At 42.2% G+C, this 18,652-nt stretch overlaps 1 protein-coding gene across 8 annotated transcripts in view; it reads right to left on the reverse strand.

Annotated features, from left to right (window-relative positions):
- Positions 1–18,652, reverse strand: part of neo1a (neogenin 1a) — a 152,997-nt gene that overhangs the window by 16,009 nt on the left and 118,336 nt on the right. For 7 of the 8 annotated variants that reach the window (XM_041935142.1, XM_041935100.1, XM_041935127.1 and 4 more), the window contains exons 8-16: positions 15,889–16,123; positions 14,198–14,352; positions 11,773–11,921; positions 9,887–10,025; positions 9,304–9,353; positions 6,513–6,657; positions 3,858–3,968; positions 3,465–3,659; positions 2,184–2,279 (exon numbers count right to left, since the gene is read on the reverse strand). In XM_041935142.1, the coding sequence (XP_041791076.1) occupies positions 2,184–2,279; positions 3,465–3,659; positions 3,858–3,968; positions 6,513–6,657; positions 9,304–9,353; positions 9,887–10,025; positions 11,773–11,921; positions 14,198–14,352; positions 15,889–16,123 (1,275 nt within the window). The remainder of the gene's footprint in view (positions 1–2,183; positions 2,280–3,464; positions 3,660–3,857; positions 3,969–6,512; positions 6,658–9,303; positions 9,354–9,886; positions 10,026–11,772; positions 11,922–14,197; positions 14,353–15,888; positions 16,124–18,652) is intronic. The other variant, XM_041935118.1, reaches the window with a different exon arrangement.

Here is an 18,652-nt window from a genome sequence, read left to right on the forward strand (position 1 = left end):
GTGAGTGTGTGTGTGTGTCTATGAAAGGGAAAGAGGGGCTGAAACAAGCCGCTTCTGGCCAGCATACTGACGGATAAACGTTTCAAGATGGCCTTCTGGCCGCTACTTTCTCTGTCCTTGGTTTAGTTGGGATGGAGGAAAAAAGCTTTGGTCAGTCACCCGCGATGACACTCCTCCTCGACCACTTGTTGGTCCTCTCCTCTCCGCCTCGCTCCATTTGACACCTCTTTGTGCAGAGCTAACCTCATTATATTCTCAAGACTGAGTCAGAGTGTGTGTGTGTGTGTGTGTGTGTGTGTGTATGATGAAGATCCAAGCATTCATGTGGTTGTGGAGAGGCACTGAGGTTTTTGGGGTGGCATGCAAGCTGCATTTTTTTACCCAGCTTGGAAGAATAGTCTCCAGTGTTAGTAGAATACACTACAGGAAAGAGGCTGAGTTGCCCTTGTAGGGGTTTATTACAGATGCGGGTGCAATCCCTCATTTCCTGCTTTTCAGTAAAGACGTCATGTTATTATAACATATTTAACCGAGCAGTCTCTCAGCCTAAGTTCACCAAGTTTTTCCTCAGTTTTTTTTTTTCCAAAAGTAAAAGTACTATGTAGGTCAGCTCGTCTTTTTAATGCCGACTTGAACAAACTGGCAGGAACGGAACGCGCCCCAGAGGATTCAGCAGCAGATGATGGTGGTGGGCTTTGGTTCTGCTTTGAGAGGAAACGTTTGGATCTGACGAAGGGTTGCCAAAGCCACCACAGGGGGTCTGAGTGTGTGCAGCGCTGTGTGTGTGTGTGTGTGTGTGAGTGTGAGTGTGAGGATGTGAGGAAGCAGGAGCTTCATGGAGAGAAGTGTACAGTATGACAGTGTGCGGGTGTGTGCGCACTTAGACTGCCACCCCCCTCGAAGCATGTTGACGTGACTCATGTCATCCAGCTTCCCACCCCTCTCGAGCACAGCGGTGCAATCGTGCTGCGGCAGAGACAAACTGGAGTGATCAAGGCTGAGAGGGGAGGTGGGTGGCTGGATGGGAGAGGAGGTGGGAGCAGCCCACATTCTGGGACACCCCAGGGAGCATGGGCTGGTTGTCTTCTGACACTGTCACATAAACTGTGTGAACTCAGCTAACACGCAGTCTAACTGGCAGTGCGTCGCATGTTAAGATCATTTGTCAAGCGCCGAGACTGAAGCTCTACTTCTAATTGTTACCAGGGTTGTGATCTGACACTTGAAGAATTACATCAGCTAACAGTTTAATTGTCCATATTTTTTGTCTAATGCAACAAAGTTGTTTCGTTATAATGTAAGCAGCTATGTAAAGATAACAGCATCACAGGTTACAGAGTATAATTCGACTGATGCTGGATTTTTAGGGCCTATATTGATGTACAATAAAGCCAGCAGCCTTATTTTGGCTGATATGACACAAACATTTAATATGGATGTCTTATACTCGGTTATGGAAGAACAATGGCCAAAATATGTAATGAGTATGTAAACTCGATGCTCTCTGGTGGACAAACTATAATGACGACTGTTCCTAAATGATAGTATCTTTGACATTTCTGGCAGCTGATCCTATCTCTGACAGGCCAAAACTGATTGATAACATCTGTTATGTCACTGTGTGTGTGTGTGTGTGTGTGTGTGTGTGTGTGTGTGTGTGTGTGTGTGTGTGTGTGTGTGTGTGTGTGTGTGTGTGTGTGTAAAATAATGTTCAGACCCGGTAGGGTTTAAACTATTGCCTGTACAGACTAATGAAGATTTTTCTTTACTATCCTGCACCTGGTGTACATGCAATCTCAGGGGATGGGATTCTATGGGAATCTCAATATCGGGACAGCTGGTTATCTAGGGGCAAAATTTGGGGGTTTTGAACGTTTGATTAAAAAGAGACTCAAGCATACTTGGGGCCATTAAGAAGAGAGTTAATTATAGCAGTGAGACACCCCGATGACCCGTTATCTTCTTGGTAATTTGGAGTCCAGACACATTCTGCCTGATAATGATCTCAGGTTAGAGAGAGCCAAGATAAATGACAGTCACAGTATCAGCAGACAGCCATACAGTGCAATTACATCCCATAATACCGAATGTGGTTTCTGTTGTGTGTGAGCTAGATTCTACCACAGACGAACAGAGATCGAACCAGGTGAGCACAGGGAGCAGTTTTTTTGTGTAGACCATACCTGACTGTGGTCTGGTGATGGCGCTCTCATACACAGGAATCCCCTCACCCACGTTGTTGAAGGCCTTCAGCGTGATCACATAGTGCGAGCTGGGGTCTGAGAGAGAGAGAGGGAGAGAAAAAGAGAGGTTTAGGCAGAGCGTAGCGAGAGAGACAGGACGAGCGAGATAAACTGATGCAGCCATCTAATCAAGCCAAAACTCTCGAGACTCTCGACTCATAATTGCGATATTAGCCCGAATGAGAATTTGAATACAATCATTCCTCTTACTGTGATTGTAATGAAGGCTTCAATTATGCATATATAGATATTTTGCAACAATTCCTCCCCCAAACCTCTCGATTTCAGAACACTACTTTTTAACATAATCCACTTTTAGACCCCTTCCTGAGGCTTTGATCACTATAATATTATTGATGGTGATTAATTATGCCAATAATAAAAACCACTGGAGTATGACCTACATAATGGATGCAGCAGGACAAAAATGTATTTTCCTGTGGAGCAAAATCTGTAATTGTGTGTCTGCTTTTCGACAGAGCCAAATCACTGCTCATTCCTGAAATTAAAAAAAAACGTGATCACAACAGCACTTTCTTGAGTTTCATTAAGAAATGGTTTGATCTACATTATGAAGTTAGTGTTTACAATAATTTGTGTAATTCTCTCAAAGGTTGGGCTGTTCCTTTGCAAAAAGCTGGCACTCATTCAAAACATTTAAGTCAGTTAGAACTTTGTGTTGATGTTTCATTTGCTTTTATGACAGCAAGAATTAAAATCACCAAAACAAGTTTTAACATTTAAACATTTTTGACCTTTAATTATTGTGTCCCCATTAGGCTAATCTGTATAATTAGCAGCTCAGGCGCATGGCGGAGAAGAGCTCATTAATTCTCTAAATACTCACTATGAGGTGCAGATGAATTGCTTCATATCGTTCGTGTGTGCGTCTGTCTGTGTTTACTCATTAAAACACTGTGGTTTTTTTTCCTCCAAAGAATACTTTCAGGTCAGATACATCACATTAATATCTGAAGTAGGAAAATCACTAATGTTTTAAAAGCTGACATTTAGGGCAAAGATTAATTTGTCCCCATGGCCTCGTCAATATCTGACTCATGGTATTTGACAAATCAGTTGAGATTCTTCACTGCATTTATGTGGGTAACAAATACCTAAGAGATCAAATCAATGTCAGTAAAAACAGAAGCACAGCAAACAGAAGAAACAAAATGATACACATGCACCAATGCAGAGTGAACGACAGTGATTTGCTCTTACCAAGGTTCTCGATGGTGTAGTAGCGCTGCTTGTAGTCCACTTTGATGGTCTGAGCATGAGGACTGCCGATGCCGTAGCCGATGGTGTAACCGCGCACTACGATGTCCTGGTTCTCTGGCGGCGTCCAGCTCACCACGATGCTGTTGACCAGTGGCCGGACATGGAGGGAGCTGGGCTGGTCTGGTACACGTGATTCTGGTGATGGAAATGCAGGAAAAACTTAAGCACAGTTCTTTAATTCCAATGAAACAATCTGTTCATAAATCCAATGAATAAGTTAAAGGCTGAAAAAGGCGAACCACTTAGACGTAAGATGACAGGAAACACAAACTCGAAAGCAACTGACTGGTTGTGGTTTGGTCTGTATGAATTTAGTAAAGCAGGTGTTTTTACCATCCAGGTCGCTCTCAAACGTCTCTGCTGTGGTCCACTCGGTGGCCGGGCCCGTGCCGTTCACCGTCATGGCCGACACTCGGAAGGAGTACTCTGTGCCACGCTCCAGACCTGGACAGGCAACACAAACAGGTCAGATTCAAAGCACGGTTTTTAAACTGAGCTGTGCCTGAGCTGAATTTCAAACAGCAATGAAAACTCTTTCATCAAAACTTCTCTCTGTTTTTATAAAACCTGGTTTTATTCCATAATTTACTGATGCTCTCCACTTGGCTGGTCAACTGGGGTTTTGAGTTGCAGAAACAATAAATATTTTGAAAGCACAAATATCTTAAAACAGATGCCTGATACTTCTCGGCACAATTTTAGGAGAAAATCTATAAGCCTGCACAGGGAAGGATCAAGTGAAGCTTTCTGTGGTGCGATTCACTTTCTTTTCCACTCAATATCACAGATGTGACTGAGATTCACTTTTCACCTTTGATTAATATATATATTTGGTAGTTAAAGTTTTGTTTGCCTTTAGCATGTGTTCAAAGAAGAGTGTGTAATTGCAGCTAGCACAAAAAGTACAGCACTAAGGGACTACAAAGAGTAGAAAAAAAACTTTTGGAGTCTGGATTCGTACATATTTAAAGCCATGTCTCCTTCACAAAGAGGCGTCTCACTGCTGGGTGCTGGCTTTGGTACTCAGAAAAGAGGGGATCGCCTGCTGATAAATGATGTGTTGCTGTATTAATTTGCTGTAAAATTTTTCATCATCGTCATATTGTCCCATTTGCACGCTACATGCTAATCCTGTAGTCTTTTCTCTCTGTACCCACTATTCTGGGCCACCCTTGGGGGTAGCTTCTGAAGACTGCCTAACTATCCGTGCCTCCAAGGCTACAACATCTCCTTCTAAACGCTTTTGAACCAACAAACACCCCTCTGTTTCACCCCCCAGAATGTTCTCAAAAATCAACTTTTAAGTGTATATTCTCTTTGATGCAGCACACAGCGTGACGCCGGGCCACTTGAAAGTTGCTGAGACAACATCTAATATTAATCACCATTGCTGTGTGTCTCTGGTGATATTGTGCATATCTTGGTGGTAGCAGCGGGTAACGTTACGGTACAGTAAGACATGTAACTCCAGCGCTAAATATTTAGATAAAATTCAGATGCTGCCTAAATAAACAGACCAGCAGCCAGAATGACTCCAAAGAGCAACTCAAGACACATCTTCAGTCTCAAGATCAAGATTTTAAATATTGCAGCGTGTCAGACAGAGCTGACAGTATCTAAGATACATCCAGCAGAGATAAAATGGAGTCTGATAACATAAAAGTTTCAATACAGGACCTATCTGAAGCATCGAAGTGGAACAGTAGTCTCCAAGAACAAAAAGTAAAGTTTTCTTTCTGGATCCATCATTTTAAATCATGTTCAATCATCATATTGAAATGTATCATGGAGGAGTTGGACTGTCAATGGACTTAAAAAAGCTGTGTTTTGAGTAAGGGGCACAAATCACTCACAGAGCTGTCATTATTTCGATGGCCCTGTCCACACTTAGCATCAAAACACACCCTCAGTGATCCAAGAGGACAGCTCAAAAATACGTGTTATCACACCCCAGGACATATTGAGGACACAGGGGGACATACACTCAGGCCACGTTTGGAAGGGGTCCAGGATGCACTTGCACGAGGAACAACATCATTGTTTGAGAAAATACTTGTTAAGGTTTGCTTGTCTGTACGTGTCTGATCTCTCTCACTCGTCGTGTTTGCTGCTGTGGTGGTTAGGCTGCAGCCTTCAGTCTGAGCTCAGGCTTTGTCAGAGTGAGGCAACAAAACAAATGTAATGGATGTCTTGTTAACTAGGATATAGCCTACACATTCATAAAATAATAGAAAAATAAAGTTTTTTTTTTTTTAAATCGAACAATAAGTTGAAATTTAATTTTAGCCTGTTTTAATACCATTCAAATTGTGCTTAGAGGGAATAATTTTCACCGGAGAATTTTAAATATGTTGGACTTTGACAGATTTTCCCCGTAAAAAACCAAAACAAAATGGTAATTACTGGATAACGGAAGCGCAGATGTATCCATCCAGTATGCAAACAGTAACAGTATTCATTTCCTTTAGTGAAATGCTGAATATATTACGAATGTTTTCTGCTCTATTTAGCAGCAGTGAAGGTTTACCATCCAACCTTCATCCATCATCTTTACTCGCTTGTCTACTGCAGGGCTGCTGGAGGCTGCAACATAGCCCAAGCCCATATTAGATGAAGACCACAGATAAACCCAAATGTGAGAAGCAAAGTGAAATTTGAAGTGTTGACTTGAGATGAATTTAAAATGTATTTCAATGCCAGGTGAGAACTTCTGTCGATAGATGTAAAAAAAGCTCTGAACCCCACATACGCCACATAGATGCACACACCTACTGCGTGCAGGATCATTGGGAAGTCTTTCTAAGAAACTGCAACGGAAGACAACAAAGCTGGCTGGTGGGATTTGAGTAAACCAAAAAGCTAAATACACAAAATCTGTGTCACAGAATTAGTCAGGGAATACATGTGAGACTGATGACACAGCAGGTAGAGTTTCATTCTGACATCCACTATCATCACTGAGCAAACTGCTGAGTCAGTTTCCATTACCATCTATGAGCTTGAAAAGCTGGGTTCCTCCAGTGGTCTCGGCTGCTTCACTCCTCCGGGATCCTTTCCGGTATCGGATCTTGTAGCCGGTGATCTCCCCGTTCTGGCCGTTAAGGGGTGGGGGCTGCCACCGAAGCATGATACCCTGAGGGAGGGGGAAATGAGGAGAGATGAAACATCACATTTAACACATGTGGGGTTGCTTTTGGGTCTGCAGCTGTAAAGGTGACCTCATGATTTAGCAGGTAGCATCACACCTTCCCACACACTTTGGCTTGGGTGTTTGTGTGAACGTAACTCCGCAGGTTCACTGTTCTGCTTGCCAGAAACACTGTCTCACCTGCCCCTCCCTTCCTCCTGATAGTAGTGTGAATGGGAGGGTCCTCACGAAAAACAAACACCCCTCTGAGCGTGAGTGACGCAGTGCAGACTGACGCATTTAGGAGGAAAAAACATGAATAACAGAAGGAGGTGTTCTGATGAGTGGGGTGTGCACATGTTTGTGTGTGGACAGGTGAACCCTGCAGAGACGCTGAGGCAGAGAGATGAATGCAGGACTTTTTGCTGGCGGGCCCACGCTGCACTGTTGTGGGATTCATGCATCTGAGTTTTTGTGTGTGTGTTTAAAGAGATAGGTGGGGGAGAGCCCAGCGTGGGAGAAGAGTTAATTAACGCTTCCCCACTGTCACACTGATGCACAAAAGCCAGAATACATGTAGCGGGCACACACGCGCTCCTCTCCAGCCGCAGCAAGGGAGCTGCAGAAATTAAATTTGTGTTAAGTGTGTTCAATTATTCCATTTTTCTTATTACACTATCTGTCCCCACTCGTTAGGTGTGTTGCTTTTCTCCTTTCGTCTTCCTAATCATGAAAACCTGTTTAATTGACGTTTGGAAAATCATAGGGGAAAGGTGAGATGGCTGATGCCAAAAGGAAAAAAAAAAGGTGCAAAATAAGATCACAAAAACACGATTTCCAGGTTGCCTTGCAGGTATTAGATGTGAGGTTCTGCCTGACAAGGCCCAAAGAGGAGACTGAATATGAAAAGCATGTTAATTAGTTTTTTTTTCTGTCCCTTGTTCCATTTGGCTGGGCATATCAAACAGCTAATTGCATAAATGCTTTGTATCTGTATACTTGTACCAGATTTATGGACTTAATGACTGTTTACATTCTGAATTTAATACAATGACAACCAAGGAAAAAAAAATGAGATGACTAATTTCAATATTGTTTAGAATAAAGGATGCCAGATGTTTGTTTCACAGCTTTAAATTGGTTTGTCTGGTTCTAATTGGAGAGGGACAGCTGGATGTACACTATCCATTAAAAAAATATATTCTGCCACAATTTCTATCCTTTCCACAGAGCGTCTCCTCCTCATTTCGCTTTTAATATTAGCATGAGAGTGTTTTTTCTCAGCAAATCTCAGCTGAGTATATCCCTCAGCATGGGTGGCCAGTTCTCACTCAAGCTGGGAGTGTGTGATAGGATTGTCTACCAGTTTTTTTTTTTTTCAGTTTGCTTTGACAGTTCTCTCTCACTCCGGCTCTGCATCGACCAGCAAAGGGCTAAAAGCTCTGGCTGCTGCTTTTGTAGTCAATGCACGCACCCCGAGGTTTTCCGCATCTTCTTCTCTTCGCTGCTCTCTGTTTGCACTTGCTGTCTCACGTGTCATGAGTGAGGAACATCCTTTATCAAATTTAATCCATCACTCGGGTGGAAATATACAATAAACAGGCCTACAGCTCTCTGTTTGAAGATCAAATGGCTAAACAGATAGGCAGCCGGGGCCAGTTTCCTGTTTTAATCAGAAGCCTGTTGTGAAGCCTGCAGCCACCTCCGCAGCCTTATCTAATCAAGAATGTCATGCAACAACTAGACTGAACAACTTTAACTGTAATAAAACTGATTTAACACTGAAACTTAAAAGAGTGTGAGACACCAGGAGTTGTTGCCTGGGCTGTGAGGAATCTGATACAGTTATCTCTGATCCAAAGGGAAATTCAGCCTAGGTAAAAGAAATCTCAGATTCAAACACTATTGATGGGTGGCACATCTATTGTGAATTTACTCCATTTATCCTGTCACCTGAAAAAACATTACACACTACATGCACTTTATAGCTCAAAAGACATCTAGACATCTATGTTAACTGGGCTAATTTGGTTAAAGAGTGAAAATTGAAGCACAAATTTGTGTTTCCATGTGATGCAGAAATTACATATATGTTGAAATATGGCAATGTAAACACTGTCCACACTTCTTTTGACCTTGTCCATCATCAAATCAATCCTTCCTTGGATACTTTGACTGCCATCTTACCTTCCTAAGTATCACTTTTAGTGTGCCTACACCTCCCAATATTTTTGTAACCATTTATATTTCAGCTGCAGGCTTCTTTGCCAGATACTGTACAGAAGGAGAGTGATACAGAGGATAAAACCTTTTGACAGGCAAGTCTCCTGCCGATGAGAGGATCGATGAGGGTTCATACACCCTCTTAAGCAGCTGGGGCTACAGGCCTCTGACGCAGCTAATCACACAGAGGAACAACAGTGTTCTGGACTGCAGGCTATTTATTTGTTCAACAATTTCTGTGTGTAAGTAAGTGAAGGCTTGTGGATTTGGTGAAGCAGACGCATACTCTGCACAGCGAACAGTCAAGCTGCACGCAGCTCAGATGCATTTGTCATTTGTGTGTGCATCTGAGAAAGTGAGTGGAACGAACATGAAGTCCTAAATAAGACAAGAGTAAAATCTAGTTCAGTCAAGGCCACCAAGTCTTACCTTTGAGTTCTGGACCTCCAGAGTGAGGTTTTGAGGAGGAGCACTTGGTACTGTGAAAAAAAGAAAAAACTCATCATTTATTTGGTTATTTTGGTTTGTAAAACAAAACAAAACATAATCTACTGCAGAGCTGAAAAGATTAACTGGTTAATCATTTAGTTGATTGACAGACATATAATTGGCAACTATTTTTGAAGTGATTAACAAGCAAAAATGTCAACTATTCCAGGGTATTTGGTGCTTTTCTCTGGCTTATGTGACAGTAAACTGAACATTTTAGGGTTTGGAGTGCTAGTCTGAGAAAACAAGCTATCTGACATCATCAGCTTTGGCTCTGTGAAACAGTGATTTTCTGACATTTTATGGTCCAATCAAACAACAATCAATTAATGGAGAAAATAACTGGCAGCTCAATTACTAGTTAGCTGCAGCTCTAATCTACAGCAAGAAACAGACTGTGATGAAAATATGTCTTACATCCATTCAGAAAAGTTAACGTATATACAGTGACGTTAAAATGAATTAAGGAATGTCACAAACTAAAAGCAGTCTTCTTAGATTTTATCTTCATCGACCAACTGACCGTCAGAGAGGGTGCGAACTACGACGTCCTCAGTGGAAACACCTGGACCGTGTTTGTTGTTGGCCACCACACGGAAACTGTACTCTGTGTTCTTCTTCAGCCCAGTCATGGTGTACGACTGACTGTCAATGTCAACGTCCTGAAGGCAAGGCAGGGAAGAAGAAAAACATTTGCATGTCACTCTCTTTAAAATCTTAAGATTTGTTTGACTAGTGACACCTATTAATTCTTCAACCTGCACATTTAAATTTTTTTAGTTTTATCTTCTTTTTCCTGATCTGAGCTGAAAAATAAGTCAGTGTGCTCACTGACAATTGAACACGCAAAGACAAGACAAAAATAGAGCAAATATTGTGAAGCTTGTATGAAAGGAAAATGTTCTGTTCTCGAAAAGATTACCTGCAAAACAAGATAAAGAATGCATGAATATTCACTACTGGCAGCATGTTGAGAAATGCAGAAATGGCTCCAGTTTTAGCATGTAATTTTAGCATTCAAGTTTGATACTGGCTCAAACATGCTGTAAATAAGACATTTCCAATAGATTTACAAGCCCAGCAATCTCTCACATATGGCAAAGCTACAAAATGTGATGCCTGCTTTCATCATTTCATCACACTAACATTTCTATTTGTAATTCTGTATAAAACTGTCATCCTCCACTGAGACACAAATTATGCTTTCTGTGATTACAACGTTTTGCTTTACAAATTGGGCACGCCGGCACATGTCCAATTACTTCAAGGCAATTTGTATTCAGCTCTTTGCTCGTAACATTTTGAGTAAAAAGGGGGAGACTTCATGGAAATCTATTCCTGCTTCCAGAGCGGTCCAATCACAACCTCTGAACTCAGGTCAGATCTTCGCCTGTCACCACATCACCCTTGAAGATGCATCATAAGTTTGTCCCTGAATTCCCTCTGTCCTTTAATATTTCATGTCCTTTCAGCACTGTGTCTTTCTAACTTCATCTTCGCTCTGTCCCTTACCTTCACCTCTTCTTTCTTTCTTTTCATCCCTCTCTTCATCTCTCGCCTTTTTCACCTCATCTCTGGCTCTCTTCTCCAGGGAGCTGAGGCATCATTACTCAGTGCACTGGCTGAAGTTTCATCCATTATCATATTAAAGGCTTTTTAATGCCTCACTGGCTTGCGCACTGCTACTGCTGGGACTGACTCAATATCTAACCAGCTAGATCCCACTCTTGTGACAGAGTTAGACCTGCAGAGCAGAACTGGGTGAATCATATCCTGCCTTCTTTTTGCACAATATGTGTTTTTGTGTGAGAGGCCTAATCTAGAGTGTGGCAAAAAGCAGTACAAAGAGTCGCTTAGCAAATGATTAGGAACTCCTTAGCTCATCACAATTTACATTAGACTATGCAGTCATATTCTTTTCACTGCTTCTAATGAAGCCTAAAAAAATCAAGCGTCAGCTACATACAATACTTCTCCTCTTACAAGGCAGAGTGTGAATAGTAATAGTAGTAGAATAATTAATTTGAAGTGAATTAAATAATATATAATCTATAAAAGGAAGGCAAACCGCATAAGGAAACACTGAAATGCAGGAAATACTGCACTGTACTGTCTAATGGCTGAATCAGTATCATCATGATGTGAAAGCATATTTACTCACTTCATCAGTTTATTTAATTTCTGTACAATTCATTTGTATCTCCGTCCAGAAAGTTCATAAATTGTGCTGGCTCATAATCATCAAGTTACAAAAACATTTGTGCTTTCACTCACTGGAGCAACTGACCCAAAACTTGTTCAGATACCTGAAAGCCTTTCTGCTAACCTAATGTCAAAGTCCTGTCATATCCTCTACATTTGGCAAGCTTTTTAACAGTGCAAGCTGAGTGAAGACTGTGCGCATCCTACCTCTTCATTGCCAATGCTTTTGTCTGTGTAGTACAACTTGTAGGTGAGGATCTCTCCGTTGCCAGTGAGCGGTTTGTCCCAGCTCAGAGAGACAGAGGTTGGCGTGTTGGACACCGCCTGCAGGTTAGGAGCAGGGCCCGGCACTTGGACTGGTGGAAAAAAATGAAGCGGGAGAGCAGAGATTAGAAAACAGTCACATACGGCTATTTTGTTCTGTTATCTTGAACCTTCACCGTTTTTGATTCTGTTACATCTGGAAGACAGGAAGTGAACTGAGCAATGTCCACTGATTGTTGCCAAACACACATTTTTGGCTACTTCAAACACACATTTTCTATGTGTTAGCCAGAGCTCAGACCACGGGACGGCTCAGTCGCTGCAGCTCTGTGGGGACCAATCTGTTCCCTCTGGACTGGGCTGCCAGCCATGTTGATTTTCTTGTTATTCGCATGACAAACAAACTGAGGGTGTGCCTCGACAAAAACATCAATGTGCACCTTGCATTCTGCCAACATTTGCCTCTAGCTTATATTCAGTGTGGTAGACAGTTTATTTCATTGTGTCTGTTTACTCAAGATAGGGAGCAGAATGTATTACAATGTCTGTGTATCAGCTTGATAGGATGATTGTCAGGCAGCGCTCTTCTTTGTATGAGAAATAGATGCAGAAATCTATCCTGAATGTTAGCAATGGCGGTATAATGTCTTAAATTAACACTTACACAAGCATTTAAACCTGGCAGTGTGTTAATTTTGCAGTGAAGATTAATCCTTTTAAACTTTTAGTTAGATCTGACAGGTAATTAAAAATTAACAAATTAGAACATAAAGATAAAACATAGTGTGTGTGTGTGTGTGTATACACTATGTTTTAAACTGTGTACACACACACACACACACATATTTTATGAGATCACGTCCAATTACTTTATAGCCACTGAGAGTAGGGGCCTATGGATAAATATTTTTTCTGCACTTTTCATCTGATGCAAATGTAAACACACTTAAATTAAAGTTGACAGTCAGCACATTAACCTCTAAGTAAACATTTCATAGGTGCTGTGTGTGCTGGAAGACGGAGCTAACACAACAAATTAAGCGTTGCTGCCCTAATAACTTGTGACTGTGCTGTATACAGGGCGCTCAATGTCAAGAAGTATATGGACAGTGATATTTCTTGTTGTCTCTGTACTGTGGCACACTGGACAAAGACTATGAGGTTAAAGTGCTGGCTGTCAGACACAGATATATGTCTGTACTGCATAAATCTTCTAAGCTTTAGCTGCAGGTGTTCCTGACAGAAAAGAGAAGCTCCCATTTGTCAGTGTGCTCTGAAGTTGGATCTTGAGTGTGTGTGTGTGTGTGTGTGTGTGTGTGTGCAGGTGTATTAAGCCAGCCTCTGAGGAGAGGTGATATGGGGGAAGCATTGTGTGCACATGCCTTGCACTCAGACGCAGGTCAACAGTTTAAGCTCCAATTCATAGCATGTTCTTACACTAAAGGTGCACACACACACACACACACGACAGAGATATACTGCACAGGTACAGCCCGCCCTCGCTGCGATCCCCATGGGTGGCTAGGCGCCTGCTGGCAGACATTAAGGTGCAGTGTGCGTATTTGTGTGTGTGTGTGTCATCTGTCCGACCTCCAACCAAGGACACGGGTAGAGAAATGGCGGCTGACCTACAAAGCGACAGTGACTGAGCTGTAGCCAAGTCTGGAGGTGAGGGACGTCCGCCCTGACAGTGTGCTGGGAAATCCCCTTCACAGCACTTTCAAATATGGGTGAAACTGAGTGATTTGGAGCAGCAGCCATGGGGAGGCTTATACACCCAAACACACAGAGAAAAGAAGAAGAGAACACTTTGTTGCTTCGACCATCCTTATCCGTCCTCCAGTCAAAACCTAATGAGCTTCTGTATAGCATCTCTGTATAGACTGGATGAGGGGAAAAATCTGGAAGACTAATTTCAGACATTCCTTACTCAGGTAGGCATGGTTTAAAGCAACACACACAGAGGGCTTATAGTAAATGTCGGGAAGTAAACAAGAAGTGGCTTATAAGAAGAAAACTCTGAATTTCTCTGGTCTGCTGTTGGGTGGTCTGACTTAACGCATAGCACCAAACAGCCTCCTCTGTGTGTGTGTGTGTGTGTGTTTGTGTGTGGAGGGAAGAGGGGTTGTCTCTGTTTGAAGTGAGCGTATGCTGTATGTGAGTGAATATTTGTTTGTGTGAATGTTTATTTGCACATTTGTGTGCTCCTTCTGAGTGCATCCTGTTTGCCTCCGTGTGCCAGTGCGAGCATGTTTCCAACAAACTGGCTGGAGTTCGCCTTTATGTTTATGTGTCCTGTTTACTGAGCACATATAAATGAAGGTTTGTGTGTGTGAGTGTGTGAGTGTGTGTGTGTGTGTGTCTTTACCTTCAGCCTGGGTGGCCACTTTGAGCGATGCAGAGCTCTCTCCTTGGCCGTTGCTGTTGTGGGCCACAACCCTGAAGCGATATTTGGTGTCTGGCATGAGGTTCTGGATGGTGACCTGCATCTCTCCTGGACGGCTGGTGTTCAGCACTCGCTCCCTGATGTGGACACACACACACACACACACACACACACACACACACACACACACACACACACACACACACACACACACACACACACACACACACACACACACACACACACACAGGAGAACATTTTATTAATTCTAATGCCTTCTAATTCCGTACAAAAAACATGCTGCATTTTAAATGTGTTGGAACCAAATACCCCTCGCTTCACACTTCCCTTTCCAAGCATGTAGGAGAACCTACAGTGGCAGCGAAAGTCACAAAAAACATGAAAGTTGCTCTCTAGAGCCAGTGTTTGTGCGTTCTGGGCTACAGTAGAAACATGGTGGACTCTGTGGAAGAGGACCTGCTCTCTTTGTATTTATCAAGAGCTCATTCTAAGGTAACGAAAGCACAACAATTCTTATATTCAGGTGATTATACAGGTCAGCATGCAGCGTTAAAAAAACAAACAAACAGTGGTCCACCATCACCATTGAAACCAAGATGAGGGTCACTTAATTAAAAGGATCTTTTCAGTCATAATATTTTGGTGTTCATGTTGTTCGGCAGTTTGCCATTTTGAATTTAGGACAGGGTGTGTAGCATAGACCCATCCATCCCATGATGCTAACTTTCATTAATAGCTGAATTCTTATCTGAAGGTAAGATTTTTTTCCAAAATGCTGTATGTTTCTATAATGCCAAAAACCTGAATGTCATCCTAAACTGAGATAAGATTTCAGACAGGAAGTTTCTGTAATGAGGCCCGTGACATTTTGCTTGATTTGTCAAAGCATTGGCTCAAAACTCAAAGATATTCAATCAACAATAATATAAAAACTGAGAAAAGAAGGAAAAGTTCACACGCTCAAACCTGTTAATATTTGCTCTTTTTGCTTGATAAGTGACTCATATTACTTATTTTCCATCGACCAGCTAATCAGTTAATTAAGTAAGTGACTAATGATGAGCATATGAGCACCCATCTGTGAACGGTGGAAAAATTACAGTTGGTTTCAGACAAAACAATGCACAAACACCACATTGGTTTGTGTAAATAGTATTTGTCGAATCTGTGGATTTGCACAGAGAGTAATATATGCTGTTGCATCTTAAGCTCTAGCACAGAGTATTTTCTGTACTGGGACACTTCTGAAAATAACTTTAAGCTATTTTACAAGGAAAACATAAAAAGTAGCCAAAATGCTTGAGAGGAAATGTGGAAAATCCCCTCATCTGCATGAATTTCCTTCTCAGCCACATACAGAAGATCCTCTACACAGTTGAGGAAAATTTATCACAGGGCTACTTGAAAGAAATTAAATTACAGTGTTTGAACTAATGTTAAAAGGTAATCCTTTGAGGAAGGAAGTTTGTTTTTAATTAATGAACACTTACTGCTATGATAAGTGCTTTAACTGCTTTAATTAGATGTTTTCAGAGTGGTCTGAGACTCTTGCACAGGAATATATGCATATTAGCACCCTGCTGACTGCAGCAGTAATGTGTGTATTAGCACCCTCCTGGCAGTACTACAGTACAGCTTAGTGTATGTACTACCTGCTAGTGCCCTCCTGGCTGTAGAAAACGGAGTAGGTTAACTCATCTCCGTGGGGTTCGGCCGGCGGGCGCCAGGTCAGCTTGATGAAGCGGGTGGAAACCAGTGAAGCCACAACATCCCTGGGGGCAGAGGGGGTGGGCCCTGCTGGACTGGCTACACCTCCGGAGCCTGGTGTTACATGGTCAGTAGTGTTAGGAGTCAGTGAAGGGGGAGGGGAAGAGGGCAGGGCTATGTCTTTGGGTTGGGAAGGAAGGAGGAGGGAAGGGAGGGATGGCGGGATGGGTGTAGGGACACAGGGGAGGGGGAGGAGACAGTGGCAGCGCGGGAGGGGATGAGAGTATCACGAAGAGCCATCCGAAAGGAACAGGTCGAGGAGAGGAGTTGAAATGGAAATGACAGTGAAACGAAAGAAAGGAAGGAAACAAAAAAAGAAGAAAAAACAAAATAACAACAACGTAACAAAAAAAGACTTTTGGCGTGACAAGGAACCACAGAAATAAAACACTTCTACTACATTCACAAAGCTGACAAATAAAAGCACAATACAAGGGGGACTACACATGCAGATCTACACACAGCTCTCTAATGTAAGGGTAGTGGGAGCAGAACACAGCATCATACATTTCATTTTCATAGACAGTCTTCCCTGCTAATCATTTGTGACTAAAAATGACTGGCTTGCATTTTTTGCATCATTTTTATTGATTAAAAACTGAGCAGCATCCGATGGAAAACGGAGGTAGACTTCTAGCCTCTCAAATGCACACAAGAAAACGGTCTATATGTTCGGGGAGTTAAAAGCTTTTATTTCAGACACGGTCAAACAACTGTAGACCACCCCAACCCCCCAGTAAGTTGATTCTGAAGTCCAGATTCTCTCAACTAACACACCAGATGATGTTTTTTAAACACTTTTGCCGTCACATTCCACAGCCCAGCCACAGAAATGTTGGTGATTTCATTTGGTGGTTGTTTTTTTTGTGTGTGTGTGTTTTTGGAGGAACAATCTGCGGTCAGACTCTGTGAGATCTGCTTTCCATTTGCCTGGCAAGAGGGCAAAAACGAAACCATACGGAAAGAATGTCAGTCTGTATGACATTTCCATTTGTTTGCAGGTCAGGGAAACTGACTGGAGGGCAAAACTGAAATACAGAAAAGGAGCACGGCAAAGAGCAGCGTGCTAACAGTGTATTATTACTGGGGAAATTGTTTTGAAATGCAAAGCGGCTGCTGGCATATTTGTCTGTAATGGCATGCGGACGAACCGCTAACTTGGCTTTCAATATTTGTTTACATTTCAAATTCCAAGAGTTCACTGACTTTTGAGATTGGAGTGATACGAAGGATTTGCTAATTTATTTTTTTTTGCAAAGAATTGTATGGTACACACTTCACTCACACACACTGTGATCAACGTATTCATCAAGACTTGCTGCATCTCTAAAAACCTCTGGAGGAGCTTGAGCTTCACATTATTGTTACAGTGTTTGTATGTTTACATTTGTGTGTGCACACTGACTGCACTCAACGGTTTTGGCCAGAGACACCTTGTGTGTGTTGTCTCTGTACTTCAGCACCTTGGGTTTGAAATGAAACAGTGACGACAAGGTTACAGTGCTGACTCTAAACTTTAATTGCAGAATACCTCACACAACCCTGAAACACAAACATGATCGAGTATCATATTTAATATTTGGTTGCAAAAGTGGATGTCTGGCTGAAGCTACACGTCACAGATATTAGCAGTCACTCATTTCTGCCTTCAGCCTGGCCTTCAGCAAGTAAAACACATGCTCAGATGGACTGACTACTGGTGACTGTTGTGGCCAGTCAAGATCATCCCACTGGTTGTTCCTAAAAACAGTTTCTGTATGCTGAGGATGAAAAAATGTGGGCCTATTGTCTAAAAAGGGGTGGGATTACTACACTTCATTATGGATGCTGACAACCTCAAACAACTTAAAGATGGAAGTCAATACTTCAACCTCACAGCCAACATTCATTTCAAATCCAGTCTGCCGGAACTGGGCCAGAAACAGAGGACAACATATCATCGTTCTAACACTTTGTGACTGCAGTGTAAATGACCAGATGCCAAATAATTATCCTCATTTATAAAGCGGTACACACACACACAAAGTTTGGTGTCTCACATGGCACTGGTGATGGGGTTATCACAACATAACCATAAGCAGGCTCACAAGAGAAACAAAAGCTTGATTGTTGATGAGGAAGCACTGTAAGAATACACAGCACATACTGCAAGTCACCTCGGCTGTGGAGACAAAGGTCCACTCATGTTGTAATATATACAAACCTACATTAGATGCAACAGTGCAAAAAAAAAAAAAAAAAAAGGCGGAACAAAGACAGAAATCTTAAATCTAATGCTGGTGATGGTTTACACGCAGGAGAAACAAGGGGGAGATCAAGAAAGGAAACAGAGATATTCATAACTGCATTCAAAATATTTGAAGAGATTCAACTTCCTCATCTTGGATTAGCAGACACAAACCACGACTAACTAACCATAGATGTCACATCTAAAACCACGGGCATTTGACTGATAGAGTTTGTGGTGGTGGCTGCACGGAGCGTGGGATGGAGCACTGCCCAGGAGGCTGCGCCCAGACCTTCATGTAAAAAGTCTCTAATCTCAAAAGGCTTGCATGGAGGCTGTATATGTATGTAAATACGAGAGGAGAGAGAAGATGAAGAGCTCTGAAAATGGACAAAAGTGGCTTCTGCTTATTCAATAACGGA

This window comes from Chelmon rostratus, chromosome 1, assembly GCF_017976325.1.
Source record: "Chelmon rostratus isolate fCheRos1 chromosome 1, fCheRos1.pri, whole genome shotgun sequence".
Lineage (NCBI taxonomy): Eukaryota > Metazoa > Chordata > Actinopteri > Chaetodontiformes > Chaetodontidae > Chelmon > Chelmon rostratus.